The sequence below is a fragment of the Canis aureus genome, chromosome 11, assembly GCF_053574225.1.
Source record: "Canis aureus isolate CA01 chromosome 11, VMU_Caureus_v.1.0, whole genome shotgun sequence".
Classification (NCBI taxonomy): domain Eukaryota; kingdom Metazoa; phylum Chordata; class Mammalia; order Carnivora; family Canidae; genus Canis; species Canis aureus.
The window spans coordinates 45,909,512-45,925,492 of record NC_135621.1 but is presented as its reverse complement, the minus strand read 5'-3'; the positions used below and the strand labels follow the sequence as shown (position 1 = coordinate 45,925,492).

At 40.5% G+C, this 15,981-nt stretch overlaps 1 protein-coding gene and 1 long non-coding RNA gene across 5 annotated transcripts in view; one reads left to right on the top strand and one right to left on the bottom strand.

Annotated features, from left to right (window-relative positions):
• Positions 1-15,981, bottom strand: part of AFF3 (ALF transcription elongation factor 3) — a 532,210-nt gene that overhangs the window by 10,598 nt on the left and 505,631 nt on the right. For all 4 annotated transcript variants that reach the window (XM_077915033.1, XM_077915032.1, XM_077915034.1 and 1 more), the window contains 6 exons: positions 12,962-13,025; positions 10,331-10,467; positions 5,264-5,335; positions 3,548-3,641; positions 766-815; positions 393-616 (listed from right to left, as the gene is read on the bottom strand). In XM_077915033.1, the coding sequence (XP_077771159.1) occupies positions 393-616; positions 766-815; positions 3,548-3,641; positions 5,264-5,335; positions 10,331-10,467; positions 12,962-13,025 (641 nt within the window). The remainder of the gene's footprint in view (positions 1-392; positions 617-765; positions 816-3,547; positions 3,642-5,263; positions 5,336-10,330; positions 10,468-12,961; positions 13,026-15,981) is intronic.
• LOC144323987 (uncharacterized) overlaps positions 1-15,981 on the top strand; it is a 44,452-nt gene that overhangs the window by 1,640 nt on the left and 26,831 nt on the right. The gene's annotated exons all lie outside the window — the stretch shown is intronic.

The following is a 15,981-nucleotide window of genomic DNA, read 5'->3' as shown; positions in this document are numbered from 1 at the left end:
GAGAGAGAGAGGCAGAGACACAGGGAGAGGGAGAAGCAGGCTCCTCACTGGGAGCCCGATGTGGGACTCGATCCCTGGATCCAGGCTCATGCCTTGAGCCAAAGGCAGATGCTCAACCACCGAGCCACCCAGGCATCCCCTATGTATCTGTATTATATCTATTTCCATATCTACCTCCATCTCTAATCTCCCACAGTCAAGATTAAGGTCAGTCAAGGCACAGGAGGCCCTGAGTGAGGGGGAGAGGTCAGGAAAATTTTCTCACAGTAGGTGACAATTCCTACTATGTCTTCTTTGGTAAATGATGAAAACTTGCTCGGGGATGCCCAGGGTCAGGCCGGCTCCCTGAGCTGTGGTAGAACCCTGCACACACCCCCTAGAGGCACACACACCTCTGTTTTCCTTGGCCAGGTTGTCTGCCATCTCCCAGTAGTCATAGCTGTGGAGAATGCTGTTGGTGATGCTGACGTGATTGGCTGCCATCTGGTGGATGCGCTGTGGGATGCTGACGATGGTTGAAGGGGACAGGGCGCTGGCGTTGGAGAGGCTCCCCTGAGATCCCACGGAGCTGGTTGGGGAGGGGTTGGGAGACATAGGGGATGGGGTTCCAGTGCTCCTGTTAGGGGAGAGAGTAGGAAAAAAACAAGAGTGGGGAGGTTGGTACCAGGGGAGGTAGAACAGGCCCCCAGGGTAAGCAAAGCAGCACATGGCCCAGCATCATGCAGTGTCTCATTTATCACCTTTCCTTTGGAGAAATGAACTTACTTTCCACTGGCTCCCCATGGAGATGGGGCTTGGGCAGCTTTAGATGAATTCTGCAGGAAAATAAAAACGTTGTCAGTGACTACCATCTGTCTGAGTTTAAACAGCTGACAGTTACATGTTCTCAGGTGACCGTTGGGAGAAGTAATGGCAGAGACTGCAGATAAAGTGAAGACTCACAGAAACTGGATCTGGGAAGCTGAAATCACTAGGCGACTGGTCTCTTTTCTGGAAGCTGGGGGCGGGGGGCAGTTGCATGGCCTGTTGGGTTCCACGGTGGGCTAAAATGGACAACTCGCCCCACAGCCTGGGTTTTCATCCACTGAATTCTATGTACCAAATTAAATCATAATCCTGAGAGTCTGTTGAATCCTGAACCAGCCTAAATTTTTTTCAACTAGCTTAGTTTTCTTGAAAAGGAAAAAAGAGTGGGAGTCCCCCCCACTACACTTACTGAGACCATCTTATATTTAAATATAGGGCATATCTGCAGAAACCACTGATATACATTTAATGCCTGAAAAGACATGAGACACCAAATCCTATTGTTTTGACTTACAAGGCTTAAAAATTTCTCTTAAAAGAAATTGCTGTTGAACTTTTCTAAAAGAACAGATTAAAATATATGTCCTTACTGGAGCATTCAAAAACCGGTTTATCTGAATATTTTGATTTAGGATGCTATATAATACATGAGCCAGTTGTTTGCATCAGGCATTGAAAAGAAGTTTTGCCTATGGCAAGGAAAGTTGCTAGATGTACAGACAGATTTCTACTCTGAAAGCCTGATCATGTGTTCTTGCACATAAGTTTAGGGTATTTTTAAATTATTAATAGTCTTTATGATACTGATGTGAATTTGCCCGTCCAGAGACAAGAAAACAGCCTGAGCCTGGTTCCCCAGACACAAGGTGTTTCTTTTGGTTAAAAAGGACTTTATGAAGTGGTGAATGGTTTTTAGTTTTTAGTGGAGGTGTTACCAAAATGGTAAGAAATGGCCTAGCAGGTGGCAATTCTCAATTGCCTTCAGGCCTCTTCTACTACCAGGAAGCCCTGTGACTGTGAAAACACACATGGGGAGCAGGTCTTTTTTTTTTTTTTTTTCCCAAAAGTAGCTCTATATTGATAAAACACATTCTTTGTGGACAAATTCTCATTGTTACCTGAAGGTTTCATAATCCCTGAACTTTTTTTTTTTTAAAGATTTAATTAATTAACTTAGAGATCGAGAGGAGAGGGAGCAGGAGAGGGAGAAGGGAGGGAGAGAATCCTAAGCCGACTCCATGCTCAGTGCGAGTCTGAGGTGGGCCCCAATTCCATGACCCTGAGATCATGACCTTGAGCCCAAATCAAGATTTGGACACTCAACTGAGCCACCCAGACGCCCCCATAATCTCTAAACTTTAAGTACCATTTAAATAGCTTTTCTTAAATGGTTTTTTTAAATAAAGATTTTATTTATTTATTCACGAGAGACACAGATTGAGAGGCAGAGACATAGGCAGAGGGAGAAACAGGCTTCCTGCAGGAAGCCTGATGTGGGACTTAATCCCGGGACTCCAGGATCACGCCCTGGGCCAAAGGCAGATGCTCAACCCCTGAGCCACCCAGGCATCCCCTTAAATAGCTTTTAATTAAGGGTAACAACCAGTGATCCCTGGAGGGGAAACTGATGTTTGTGTTCTCTGTCTATTCATGGTACATATTCATGGATGGCACACATACACGCTAAGAACTTCTTGTATGCCTTAAAAATTCTGTTATAACCTCCATGGCTTACAGAGTTCAGAGTCCTTTTTATTCAAGCTTTTTAATTTTTTTTGTACTGTAATAATGCTCTTCAGCATTAGCTCTTAGATTCTGACGTTTTAGAAACTACTTCTCTTGACCTTGGTCCTCCAAAGTAAAGGAATAGGCTTAGTGTCTGTTCTTGTCATTATGACACAGAATGGTCAATATGTTAAAAACAGTCATCTCCTTGCCTTAGAACATGTTATTCCATATGCATGACCAGGAAGGAGGTCGCACAGAGCCCCCGGAACCTCCAACACAGCCTGGTCATCAGAAATGATCTCTAAGGTATGGAGGTTGGGGGTTAAAGGATCTAAAATGATGGTGTGTATCTGACAAAGGGTTGGTAGAGGTGAAAATGGTATAATTTCTTGTTTCTATAGACAAATGGACAGCAAAGAGGCCTAGAAATCTCAAATGCATTATAACTTCATGTCTGCTTCACAAGTACAGCAGGAAGGCTTTCTTTTTTCTCATTCTCCCAGTGAAAATGATTTCACTTCCTGAGATAGGGAGAAGAGCCTGGTTTCCAATTCTACCCTTATCTTTACCCACTACTGTTGTCCTAGTGCCTCTGAGTTCCAACAAGCCATTTCTTATCACTTCAAACAACACCCTTATTAAAAACTAAATTAGCTACTGACTACCCGGAAGTCCTAAGTTGTTACTTCTGAGAGGAAGAAGCTCTAAGCGAACATGAGGAATTTGTTAGCTATAAAGAAAGGAAATTCTCGAGGACACTCGAGTGGGTAATTGGATCTTTTTTCTCTTGAAGCCATGGACATATGAAGACACAAGGCAGGAGGACGAATCAGGCAGGCTCTCAAGGCCATTCTCTGAGCCTTGAACACCACGAGATTACCATAAAGGGGGTTACTACTGACATCAGAGGGTTCCTGTATTCCTCCCAAAGCCATCGAATCTGCCAGGCTCCTAGAAAATGTCCTTGACCACTGGATACAAGCAGCAATGTCACCCATTAACCAGACAATACCTTGAAATAGTCAATAAGTGCTTTTGAATACTTCACAGCATGGTCCCTTTTGAGTCGAAACATCCGCCAGTACAGGAGAGCCAGGCAGCGGTAACTGTGGCAGAAAGAGAGAAATGGGCCCCGGGGAGTGTAAGTGTGTCCTCTGCCAACAAAACTTACACAAAACTCTTTTTGTTCTAAGGCACTCCATATTTATATCAGGATTACGTATATGAAACATTGTTATGCTTATGTTTATGTCTGTCGAGTATCTGACTTGCCATGTGTTCAAAAGATCTAATTCTAAAGTTCAAGGAGTTACCCCACAAGTGTATGTACCACTAGATGGTGGCTTTAGCACTTCTTTCTTGGGGCCAAGGGAGGCCATTTTCTTCTTCCACCACTAGAGGACAGTCTCTCTCCATGGGAGGAGTGAGGGAGAACTAGCTCACAGCTTTCACGGAGACGGGGAGTCTCCAGGCAGAGCCACCTTCTTTACTCTGATTCCTCACTGGCGCCCCAGACTTCTGCAGTGTTGGCTTTGCTGAAAGAATAGCTCCTCCACCTGTTTGTTTTCTCTTCACTTTTTTTTTTTTCTTTCTTCACTTTTAAACTACTGGACTCTGAGTAGTTCAAATAAAGAAACAGATATGAACATCTTATAAACAAGAGGAACTCAGTGCTGAGAGTAGCTATTTTATTGTTTTATATTATTTATAATATATCAGTATTCTATCTTACATAATATTAAGTATTAATCATCATTAATTTGTTAATCCTAATACGGAATTTTCAGTTTGAAAAGTACAGAAAGTACTTCCTGAGACATACTCTCTTTGCATTGATGCTCTTCAGTCATAATTATTTGCTAATAACTCAGATCTGGTGCTGACATGCTGGAATGTCAACATGCCAAGTACAACTTAATAGTCTCTTTTGAGCACATAAAACTGCAGATGATGTAAAAGTACCCGAGGACCCTCTCTTTTGTGTATGTTGCTGCTATTTCCTTTGAGACTTGATTCTCTGACTTGCAGATCAGGTTCTAGAGTAGGGGATGAACCACTAGAGAGCTGAAAATGTTGGATTTCTATAGATAGGTGTCCTGTCATTTGGGAGAATGGGGTGAAGTGTCCCAAGGAGATGTAACGAGGAAGATTATTATACTCACATAATCTGTACCATTATAATCATTACAGATATAGGAAACATCTATTACATGATGGTGAACAGTTTAAAAGAAATACTTCTATTATCACAGTGTAATGAACTGTTCCTTAGTTTGATATGTTGAGAACTTTTGCACATCATCTTGATTCAGTCATACTAATCCCACATATAAGGAGGCAAATGCATTATTTTGATCGTGTCTAACGTGTTAAACACAAGAGAAATGACATTTGGCACAACTCACATTCAAATGATTAAAACACAGGCCTACCTGATTTTAAAATTGTGCACGCATGCAGGTGCACACATGTATGCATGCACACACGCACATGCACACACACACAGAAAAACTACTATCCTTGTGTAATGGACCTGTTGATTCTCAATCACTGTGAATTCACATCATGCATGAAATAGTGTGGGCTCTCTCTGGCCACCATTAGAACTGCATATGGTTTTGCACATCAGAAGTCACTAGAAAAATGTATGCGTTTCAGTACCTTGTTTGCCAATGAACATATAGCAAGGCTGAGGAAGCTATTTTAAGCTTTCTCATCATTCACTCACCATAATGCAGCCAGTTGTTTGTCCTCTGGTGTGGCATTGGGGCCTGAATGAGTTTTTAGTCTCATAGCATACCTAGGGGGAAAAAAGGAAAACCAAAGAAATCTTTTAAAAAAGCTTTCTTATTAACAATAGAACATCTTCAGTGATCGAAGTTCTCTTTGCTTAGTACTTAGTTTTTCATAGCACTTGCTATTCTTTTTTTTTTTTTTTTTTGGCTTCCTTTCTTTCTTTCTTTCTTTCTTTCTTTCTTTCTTTCTTTCTTTCTTTCCTTCCTTCCTTCCTTCCTTCCTTCCTTCCTTCCTTTCTTTCGAGAGGGGGGATGTGGAGAGGGAGAATCTCAAGCCGACTCCACACTGAGCATGGAGCCTAATGTGAGGCTTGATATCACAACCCTGAGATCATGACCTGAGCTGAAATCAAGACTTGGGATGCACAATCAACTGAGCCACCCAGATGCCCCCCTGTTAATTCTTTCTTAAAAGCTAGCTGATGCTGCCCCATTTCCCCTAAGCATTATATTACTATGACAGCTAGAACAAAATGACTTTTATGGCCCTCTAGGTACTTACTGCTCCAAGTTCAAATGCTACAGATCGTTGAGAGTGATACCAGTTCAAGCATTATCTAGGTGTATGGTGACATATCCATTTTTCTAATTTGGACTTATGGCTGAATGACTAACAAGATGGGGTGAAGTTCAATCCTTCTAAACTAATTTCCAGAAAAATATTCACTTCCTGTATTCAGATGAATGCTTGGATTTTACCCTTTTCACCGTTCAGGAACTCTTACTTTGATGGCTGTGTAAATGTCCTAGGCGCATAACTAGTGGCTCTTATGAACTTTACTTAATCCCACTTATTTCTCTAAACCAAGGGGACTATGGTCATTCCATTCTCTCAGTAATATACCAAGTTACTTGTAGGCTCTGGGAGAGAGCTCAGACAGAGGTTAAATGATCAGAAAGTCCTGGGTTCAAATCCAAGTTCAGCCTCAATTTCTTTACCGATAAAATAAGACTAATATTGCTGATCATATAGTATTGTTGTATGGAGAGTATTGGTCAAGGTCATTGTAAGTTGCTAAAAAAAATGATACTGTTATTATACTAGCTCCACAGCATGCAGATTTGTAGTGTCTTTGAATATATCTCCACGCATAGTTTTTCTAGTGGTTGCTCTGAGTATTTACAATATACATGTATGTGCCTTACCATAATTCACTGGTGTTAACACGTTTCACTTTGAGTGAAGCATGGAGACTTTATTTCCCTTTAAGTCCCTTTACTTTATTCACTTTTCAAAAACATTGTCTGGTGACAATGATCAGCTGGTGATATGATTCTTGTTTTGATCATTGAGTATGATTTATGAAACTCTTGAGGAGGATAGTTTATTGCATGTTTTTGTACTCTGTTCTTCCGTTGTTCTTCCTTCCTTTCTGATGCTCCAAGATTCCTTCATTTGTCATCTCCTTTCAGTTTGAGGAACTTCTTCTAGCTAATCTTCATAGTTTAAAAACAAATAACTTTGTTTTTCTTAGTCTGAGAATATTTTTATTTCCTTTTCTTTCCTGTATAATGATGTTTCACTGAATCTAAAATTCAGTTTGATGGGTTTTTCTTTCAACACTTGAAAAATGTCATGCCACTCTCTTCCATCCTCCATGGTTTCAGATGAGAAGTCTGCTGTCATATGAATTGGTGCTCCTTTATAAGTAATGCATCATTTCTCTCCAGCTGTCTTCAGGATTCATGTTTGTTTGTTTTTAGTTTTCAGAAACATAGTGCTGATGTGTCTTGTCATGCATTTCTTTGGGTTTATTCTACTTGGGTTTTTCTCAGCTTCTTGTACCTGCATATTTATGTTTTTGCCAAATTTGGCAAATTTCAGCCATTACTTCTTCAAATATTCTTTTAATTCCATTCACTTCCACTCCTGAGACTCCAATGATACACACGTTGGATCTTTTGTCAGTGTGTTTGAGACTCGTGGGGCTCCACCCATTTTCTTTTTTCAGTTTATTTTCTCTTTGTTAATCAGATTGGATACATTCCATTTTCTGTTCTCAAGTTCACTAATTCTATCCTCTGTCATTCTGTTGGAGAAGATCTTCAAAAAGCGGTGACTGCCAATTGACCTGTGAGCTGGACCTGGGTGAACAGAGGCTCCTCACCTTCCTTGTTCTTGAAATGTGGGTTCTGGGCAGCCCAGGTGGCTCAGCAGTTTAGTGCCACCTTCAGCCCAGAGCCTGATCCTGGAGACCTGGGATTGAGTCCCGCATCAGGCTCCCTGCATGGAGCCTGCTTCTCCCTCTGCCTGTGTCTCTCCGCCTCTCTCTCTCTCTCTCTGTGTGTGTCTCTCATGAGTAAATAAATGAAAAATCTTAAAAAAAAAAAAAAAAAGAAATGTGGGTTCTACTTGCCTCTTCTGCTCCCAGAGGCTACTCCAAGGACAGAGCCTTGAGAGAGTAAATACAGTGTTGAGAATATCTGCCTAGTAGACTTGGCTAAACCCAGTTAAAGCCCCTATGTAAACTTTAAGATTTGGTGTGTGTGTGAGTGGATCCATTCACCTTGTGGTCACCCAAGTAAGTTCTCTTTGCTTATTAAACCTGCCACCTAGGAACATGGAGTGGTCTGCCCTTTTCCCCTCATGTCTCCTTACCCCCTTTATCTACAAGGGAGCAGTTTCAGATTACATTTGGGAAGCTCCTGACGCAGTGTTATGAACTAACACATCTCCACTCTGCTATTGAGCCTATCCAGTGAGATTTTTGTTACTGTTATATTTTTCATTTCTGTAATTTACATTCAATTCTTTAAAAAAATAACATTTCTTTGTTGAAATTTTTTATTTTTTGTTTCTTTCAAGAGAATTTATCAATTTGTTGAAGCATTTTTGTGATGGCTGCTTTAAAATACTATCAGATAATTCCAACCTTTGATTCATCTTGGCGATTGGTGTCAAATGGTTGTCTTTTCTCATTTCTTACTGCCATTTTCTTATTCAGTTGTGATTTCTTGTTTCTTGGTATGATAAGTGAGTTTCTACTGTAACTTGAATATTTGGCTATTATGTTAGGAGACTCTGGGTCCTATCTAAATCTTTTATTTTAAAAGGAAGCTGCCTTGTTCAGATTTAGCAGGCAAGTCCTGGCCTACTTCTGGGTTGTAGTTCCAATTACAATTTAATTTTTAGAGTGCTTGTGGTACCATTTTGATTTGTGATGCTTGGTATCCTTTGAGGAGAAAGGAATTCTCCTGCCTATGGTGACAAAGAGGGCATCCTGAGCTGGACAGTCATGGTGAGATCCCCCTTGCCAGTGCTCTCAGCCCCCATTGTCTCTCAGTGGGGGAGGAGAGTCTTAAGTCTGGCAGGCAACATGCCTAGATTTACGTGGTGAATTAATGCTATTTTCTAATTCAGATAAAAATAATTTCTTTTGTCTTAGTTTTCTTAGTAGTTTAAGGGATTCTATTCAGTCTGAATTATCTAGAAGATAGATTGTGTTCTCCATCATGCAATGATACTTGCATTAGTGAATACATTTGAGTCCTAACTCTGGTGCAGAGCAGGTGTAGCACATCAGCATCTCCAGGTGTATTTGACTGGCATCAGGCTTTCATTGTTGTTTGCTTATTTGTCTTTTAAAATTTGAATGCCTTAAAGGGGGCCAGGCCCACTCCAGTTTGCCATAAGACCTCTGACTTATTTGTTCATTCAAATATTTATTGAGCACGTATCATGTTCCAGGAACTATCCTAGGGATTAAGGATACATCAATAAACAAATCAGAACCCCTCCCCTCAACTTCTCTGTGTTGGGGAATGCTAGGACACATCACTTCTTTTGTGTGCCTATCGAGGGTCACCATTTTCTTACCCGTCTGTGGGTCCCTCAGTCTGTGCCTTACTCTGAGGAAGGAATGGGAGAATCTAGGATCTCTTAGAGTAATTTTAAGTATTTTACTATGGTGATTTCTTTTGTTCGCTGACAAAAATAGCATACAATGTAAGAAAACAGTATGAAGGGATCCAATAATACACTGATATAGTAGGGATATTTTAATAAGAAAAATGACTGGGCAGTGTTGACTTTCAAAACATTCTTAAGAGGTACTTTTTAAAGATGATGTATTCTCTGATGCTGGGGTGACAGTTTCAAAGGCTAGAAATTACTTACTGAAGGAGAGTGGTATAAAATACCTCATTGTATCTTTGGGCCAATAAAGATCAAAAAGGTTATAACCGAAGATGACTAGAAATCTTCCATCTGGTATGATGGGGCATGCTAAAGCATTTAATCTTAGGTTGCAAAGAATTCCAGAATTAGGAAAGTCTCTTAAAGTTAGTTTTGGGGAAGAATAATTTTACATATGGGTATTATATATTATCTCAAGCAGTTGAACTAACTAGAGACATAAACTATATGACAAGGTTCTTAGTATGGTTCATGGATGAGATTCCCTTAATGGTTCATTAAAAAGACATTAAAGATGTGCCTTTCTGGGTCTCCGTGATGGAAGACAAGAGTCTCCCATCCAACTCCTTGATGTGGGCATGTCAGAAACTCTACTTCTACTCACATTACATGTCTCAACCCAGGTGGGGGATGGTGCTCCCAGTCAGGTCTAAGAATAAAACATCAGTACCTGTTGAGACAGCATCTCATAGGAGAGAATTTCCTTTCCTAAAATCCTCCCGAATGTTCTTTCCTCTCATCAAATACTCCTGAATCATTTACTGATGGAGTTAGGATTTTTATTATACTAAACTGAATCATATTTTTAAAAAAACAGCATAAAGGTGAAATTAGTTCAAAATCTGCCACTTCCCAGCTGGGTGATGTAGGCATGTCACATTTCACTTGGACTCAGCTTCCTTTCTCCAGCAATCAGGGGTGAGAGGAGCTCTCCTGCTCAGTCACAAAGAGAGCAAAGGAGGCAGGGTATGTGAAAGTACCTTGCAAAATCTTACATTCTTCCTTGTGGGAATGAACAGGAGTTCTTGGTAGCTGACATACATCCCTCATCCCCTCCACTTCCCCAACAAGACACAGTGCTTACCTGATGAGCTCTACTGTTTCCGAATACATTGTATAAGGAGATTTGGATTCCATTGGGCCTTGTTCCATTGCATTTCCACACTCAATAAATGACAAAGCTGCTTCAGCATAGTTCAAAGCCTTTCCAAACTTTTCCACCTGATCAACAGAGTTAATACAGTGTCTTTCTTAAGTATAGTTCTTTAAATGGCATTGTTACATAGTTTATATGCTTTATTTGAGAAACCCGACATTTGAGTCCCCAAATCCTGTGACTGGAGCTGAGAGAAGAAAGAAACAGGATGCTTCCTTCTCTAGTTATTTTCGCAAATTGCTACTGGTTCAGAGTAAGTGAGTGAATAGTTACATACAGAAATGTACCAAAGCCATACAATAGCTGCCAATCAGAATTGGTCAGAACTACATGGTTGCTCTAATTTCTTTTTCTTTCTAACCCCTAATTGCTTGGCAGCTTCCCTCCTTTTTCCTCCATGCTATGCTAAATAAAAAATGATTTGGGAGGATTATCTCAAGTTGTCTAAATTTATGTTAATTTCCCCCCATGTCAGTGAGGATAACTGAGAATTGGCTTCATATTTTTAGACTCTCATAAATCTGAACTCACACATCAAGGCAACCATATATTGTTACTCTCTGTGATAATTACATATTCTAAATTTGGATCGTATCATCTTCCCGGTTTTCACATATTCATTCATCAACCAAAAGAGAATTACACAAAGACTACTGATCTAGGTCCTGCCTCTGAAAACAATTTTCATTCATAATGGATACCTTAGAAAACGTCAATGTAGAGCAAAACTCTCTCTCTTTGGCAAATCAAGTTTTAAAATTTTTAAAAAAGATTTTATTTGTTTATTTGACAGAGATAGAGAAAGAGAGCACAAGCAGGAGGAGTGGCAGAGGGAGAGGAAGAAGTAGGCTCCCCACTGAGCAGGGAGCCCAATGCAGGGCTCAATCCCAGGACCTGAGATCATGACCTGAGCCAAAGGCAGACACTTAACTGACTGAGCCACCCAGGTGCCCTAGCAAATCAAGTTTTTAAACAGTTTATAACCCTAATAGGCTATAGAGAGATACTTCTTGACAGCGCTTTCAGACCAAGGAGGTCACTTCATTCAAGAAGTATTTTCTATAGCACCTAGTTCTGTGCAGTACGCATTTGAGACATAAAACTCCTTCCAGGAACACAGAATGCACCTGGAGAGAGAAAACGTGCACCCACAAGATAGTTCAAAGTGCAAGGCAGTCTGTGATTAACAGAATACAAAGCCAAGAGTCCAATGCTAAGAGATGGTAGGAAGGGAGTAAGTCATGGGGCTGCAGATTGGCTGGGGAGGCCTCAGGGAGACCTGAAAATGAGAATGGGAAGGAATGGTATAATTTGGCTGGATTTGGGGAGGAAGCTGAAGGTGTGAGTAGCTGTGTGTGTGCGCGAGGCTCTGCTGCGGCACAGGCCCACTGGGGCACAGGCCCACTGGCTGGCACGAGTGATGTGTGCTCAGAGACCAGGAAAGCACCAGCCTGGCTGCCGCAGCATGTTGATAGGAAAGGTCAGCTTCTGGTAACCTGACACCGAAGGAACAATCCTTGGAAAGCCTTGGATGATCCAGGCAGAAATTTTCATTCTGCTTTAAAATATGGTGTTCTTTTCCAATAGTGACTATGGCATCAGCTTTTTTGGGTGACCAGAGCTTTCCATCAGACTGTGGGGTGGTAAGGACAAGAACCATACCTTCCATTTCCCTTGTCTATTTTCTGATAACTCTGTTTATTTCCCCCTGCACACTGGTGTACCGAGGCAGAGATATTCATACAAATAAATGTCTGATGGGCAACACTGGTAGCACTGGGAGAGAGGTATGCTATGATCTGAGTACCTTCAGCCCTAGAATACTACCCTGAAGGTCATTTGAAATGCCTTATTCATCTCTGGCACCCTCAGCTCAGGAATGCTGGAGAGGGACAGAACAGGAATTACTAGGTAGGAAGAGTCTCTTTGGATGAGATCTTAAGATGGAACAATCATGTTATCTCCTTTAGAAAAAACCAGAAGTTTTCTACTTCTTGCTTGGAAGAGTCAAGCTTTCCAAAACAGGAGATTTTCCAAGTAAGAAAAGTTATTATTATTATTTTTCAAAACATCAAATCATGGTGACTTTTGGGTCTTATGAGCTGCATAATAGTTTCTGTGTTGTACAGTTTCAGAGGAAGTATTAATTTTGGCAGATACACAGGCAGAACATGAGTCTTTTTGAAAAAGGACTTGATCCTGGGACCAAGCCAAGGGTTGGCCAGGCTAACAAGAAAGAAAAATGCAAACCTAGATTTTTTTTTTTTAAAGGAACAAAATACTACCACCCACTGACTCCATTGCCTCTAGTTACTATTCAGACCTTAGAACTAAATTGAAATATTCATTTATCCGGCACTTTCTCCCAGTCAGACATTATTGGTTGAAGTCATAATTTATTGGGCTATGAGCACTTGATTATATAAACATTTCTCCATTTAACAGACCCAGCCATCCTTGTAATAGATTTTATAATTACCCCAGCTATATTGCCCCAGTGATGAAGCTGCAGTACAAACATAATTTGGAGGAACATATCTGGAAAGAAAAGGGTCTTACCATTGCATCTGCTTTATGCTTCATCCGTTTAGCTTCTTGCATAAAATAATCTGCACTGCGTGGCCTACAGGAGAGAATATTAAATGTCATTATTCTGTACGTGCAGGATCTTTGGAAAATATTCTTCCCTTTTGCTCAAACTTGAATCACAGTTTTCAAAGTTGGTTTAATAGGGAATCAAGCATTTTTGCATTCCCAAATTACTGCCTATCTGTAAAATATCATAATTCCTTTTCTCTTACATTAGCTATTCAAAACACACTCAATATCTGCAGATAGTCTACATCTACAATGATTTTAATTGGGTTCCCCAGTGGTTAATTTGTGAATTAGATTTCTTATTGCATGGCTGAGGAAACAAAAAAACCTTATTTTACATGAAATTTGTATACAATAATTCCTTTTTACTGTAAAGATCATAAATATACCTCATAATAACTGTATAGATATGTATGGGTGAGTACACTTATGTATTCTTAGGAAAGTACATGTCGTTTATATGCATAAATGGCACCTACAGTTGTATCTATCTATATATAATTATTTTAAGGCTTCACAGTGAAACATGAAAAGAGGTAATACTGTATCATTATATTCCAATTATAATGAAGTTAATTGTAAAGTGATGTCTACCTTGTAACAATTCAAAGTAGCATGTATTCTCCAGAGTTCTGATTAGCTGGCTGGTAAACATTAACAGCAGACATGTGCATTATTGAAACAATAGCCCCTGCCAGCACTAACTCTGCTGGGAGATGAAAGTAATTCATACAGAGACCAATCTGAGTGTGTGTAATGACCCCACGTTACGCAAAGCTACTCAGCAGACAGTACCTTTAAATGCTTAGTCTGATAGATTTTTAAAAATCTACATACCGTAGATATCATTAGCCCAAGCTTTTTATATTATGGGTCTTTATGTAATCAATAAACTTGATCTATTCATGAATATCCAATATAAGCCAGGACTCCTCCAATGAGTTAAGATGTAAGAAGTGATGTTAATCACGGACTGACTCACCTATTGTTACATGCTTATTCTGAACTCTCTTCTTTCAGATTCTAATGGGTCTTTTTCCTTACTTCAATATTAGGGGTCAGAGCATCCTTTTATCCAAAGAGGTCAAAATGCTTGGAAAAACCATGTGTACCATGATAATGACATTGCAATCCCAAACTTCTATCCTCATTTTAATGGTTTTAATCAATCAAGCAAATAAACAAACCAGCAGCATAACAAATAATTAGTTTCGAGTATAAATCATGGAGGCAAGAAAAAGACCTTGGTTTTCTGTCTTTGAATTTCCCCGTAAAATATTGTATTCCTGTGGTAATGTGCTGAGAATATTTTACTTTTCCAACAAGGAGATAAGGAACATAGCTGCAGAATTTCCTTAATGCGTAAAATTAAACTCCCCATCTTTGGTTCATCATCCCTCTATCATTCTTACTGCCACTCTGGCCTGAAGCCTTCCATTCATCTCGGTAGGTCTTTGTGGCAGGTGGGACCTGAGGTTTCCTTTAGAGGAAGGCCTTGCTCCTACTGGCTTTGCTTCCTCTAGGTCATTTCCTAGATGTTCACACATCTTCCATTTAAATGGGTTTTGGGTGCCTTTGCATATGGTATTCCCTTCTTTGTCCACACATTGACCTTTGAACACCTTTTGGATATTGGTCTTGGATTCCAAGTCTGACGGTTTACATTTTTATTGTTACTGTCTTTGTTTTTTAATGGATTTTATTTTTCAGAGCAGTCTTAGGTTCACAACAAAATTGAATGGCAAGTATAGAGAGTTTAGAGAGTTGTCATATACCTCCTGCTCCTCTCTCCCCAGCCTCTCTTATATACCTTAACATCCCTCACCAGAGTGGCACATTTGTTACAACTGATGAACCTACACTGACACATCATTATCACCCCAAATCCAGAGTTACATTAGGGTTCACTTCTGGTGTTGTATATTCTGTAAGGCTTAACAAATGTATATTGACATTTATCTACCATTATAGTATCATAGAGCAGAGTTTCATTGCCCTAAAAATCCTTTAGATTATTTTTTGTTCATCTTTTTGCTGAATGTCCCAGCATAGAATACCAGATTCTACCTCTAGTCCAGACCCAGACCTGACTCCTGAGCTTCAGAGGAGTTCCCAGAGCCTATCTGCTCAGGAGAGGAGTTCCAGTATCTTCATCCATTCCTCTTCCCTGTTATCAGATGCTGTGAGTGCATCCTCCTTGTAAACATCCTTTCTTTTCTTGGTTAGCACATCCACTACCCAAACCTAGGCTTTCATCACCTTTCTTGGCTTCTCGTTTTGCTTTGCTCCAACCTGTCCTGAGCTTTAACCCTTGACCAGTGTTCGTAAAACATGGCTTTCATTATGTCACCATCTTACTTACAGGCCTAAAATCAATCTCCAGATCCCACAGGATCAAATCTCAGTTCAGGCCCCCAGTGATCTTGCCTAGCCTCCTTAATGGTATCAGTTAGTCACCAAGGCTCTGAACCACAGCCTGGGGTGGCTTCCTCACTGTGTTGTTCACATCCCATCTCTGTCTTAGAACCTCTCTGCTCCTCCCTTTCCTCTCACCTGGAACACCCTGCTCACTGACTGCACATACAGTGTATGCCTTCTATGAGTCAAATGTTACCTCTCCCTCAAATTCTTATGCTGTGGGGCCTTGCTTGTGAACTCTGGTCCACACTTACCCCTGTCCTTCCTCGATGCACCTTCTTCTTTACACTATACTTCTAGGCATTTAATTATCTTCTGAGCTCTAGGGCTACCATCCTTGCACGTGGACAGCTCTGTAGCTGGTACATTTTCAGCAGGGAATATGCCATGGACATCTTTGATCATCCCCACCCTATGGTTTTAGGCACATGGTAGAAGGTACATGAACCCCCCTGGAATAGCACTGAATTCATTTTGAGCTTAGAAGAGAGTGGTGGCTTCGGATGGGGTGCAGCATCACAGCCAATAAGCCAGAGAACGTCTCCATGGCAACTTGAAATTCT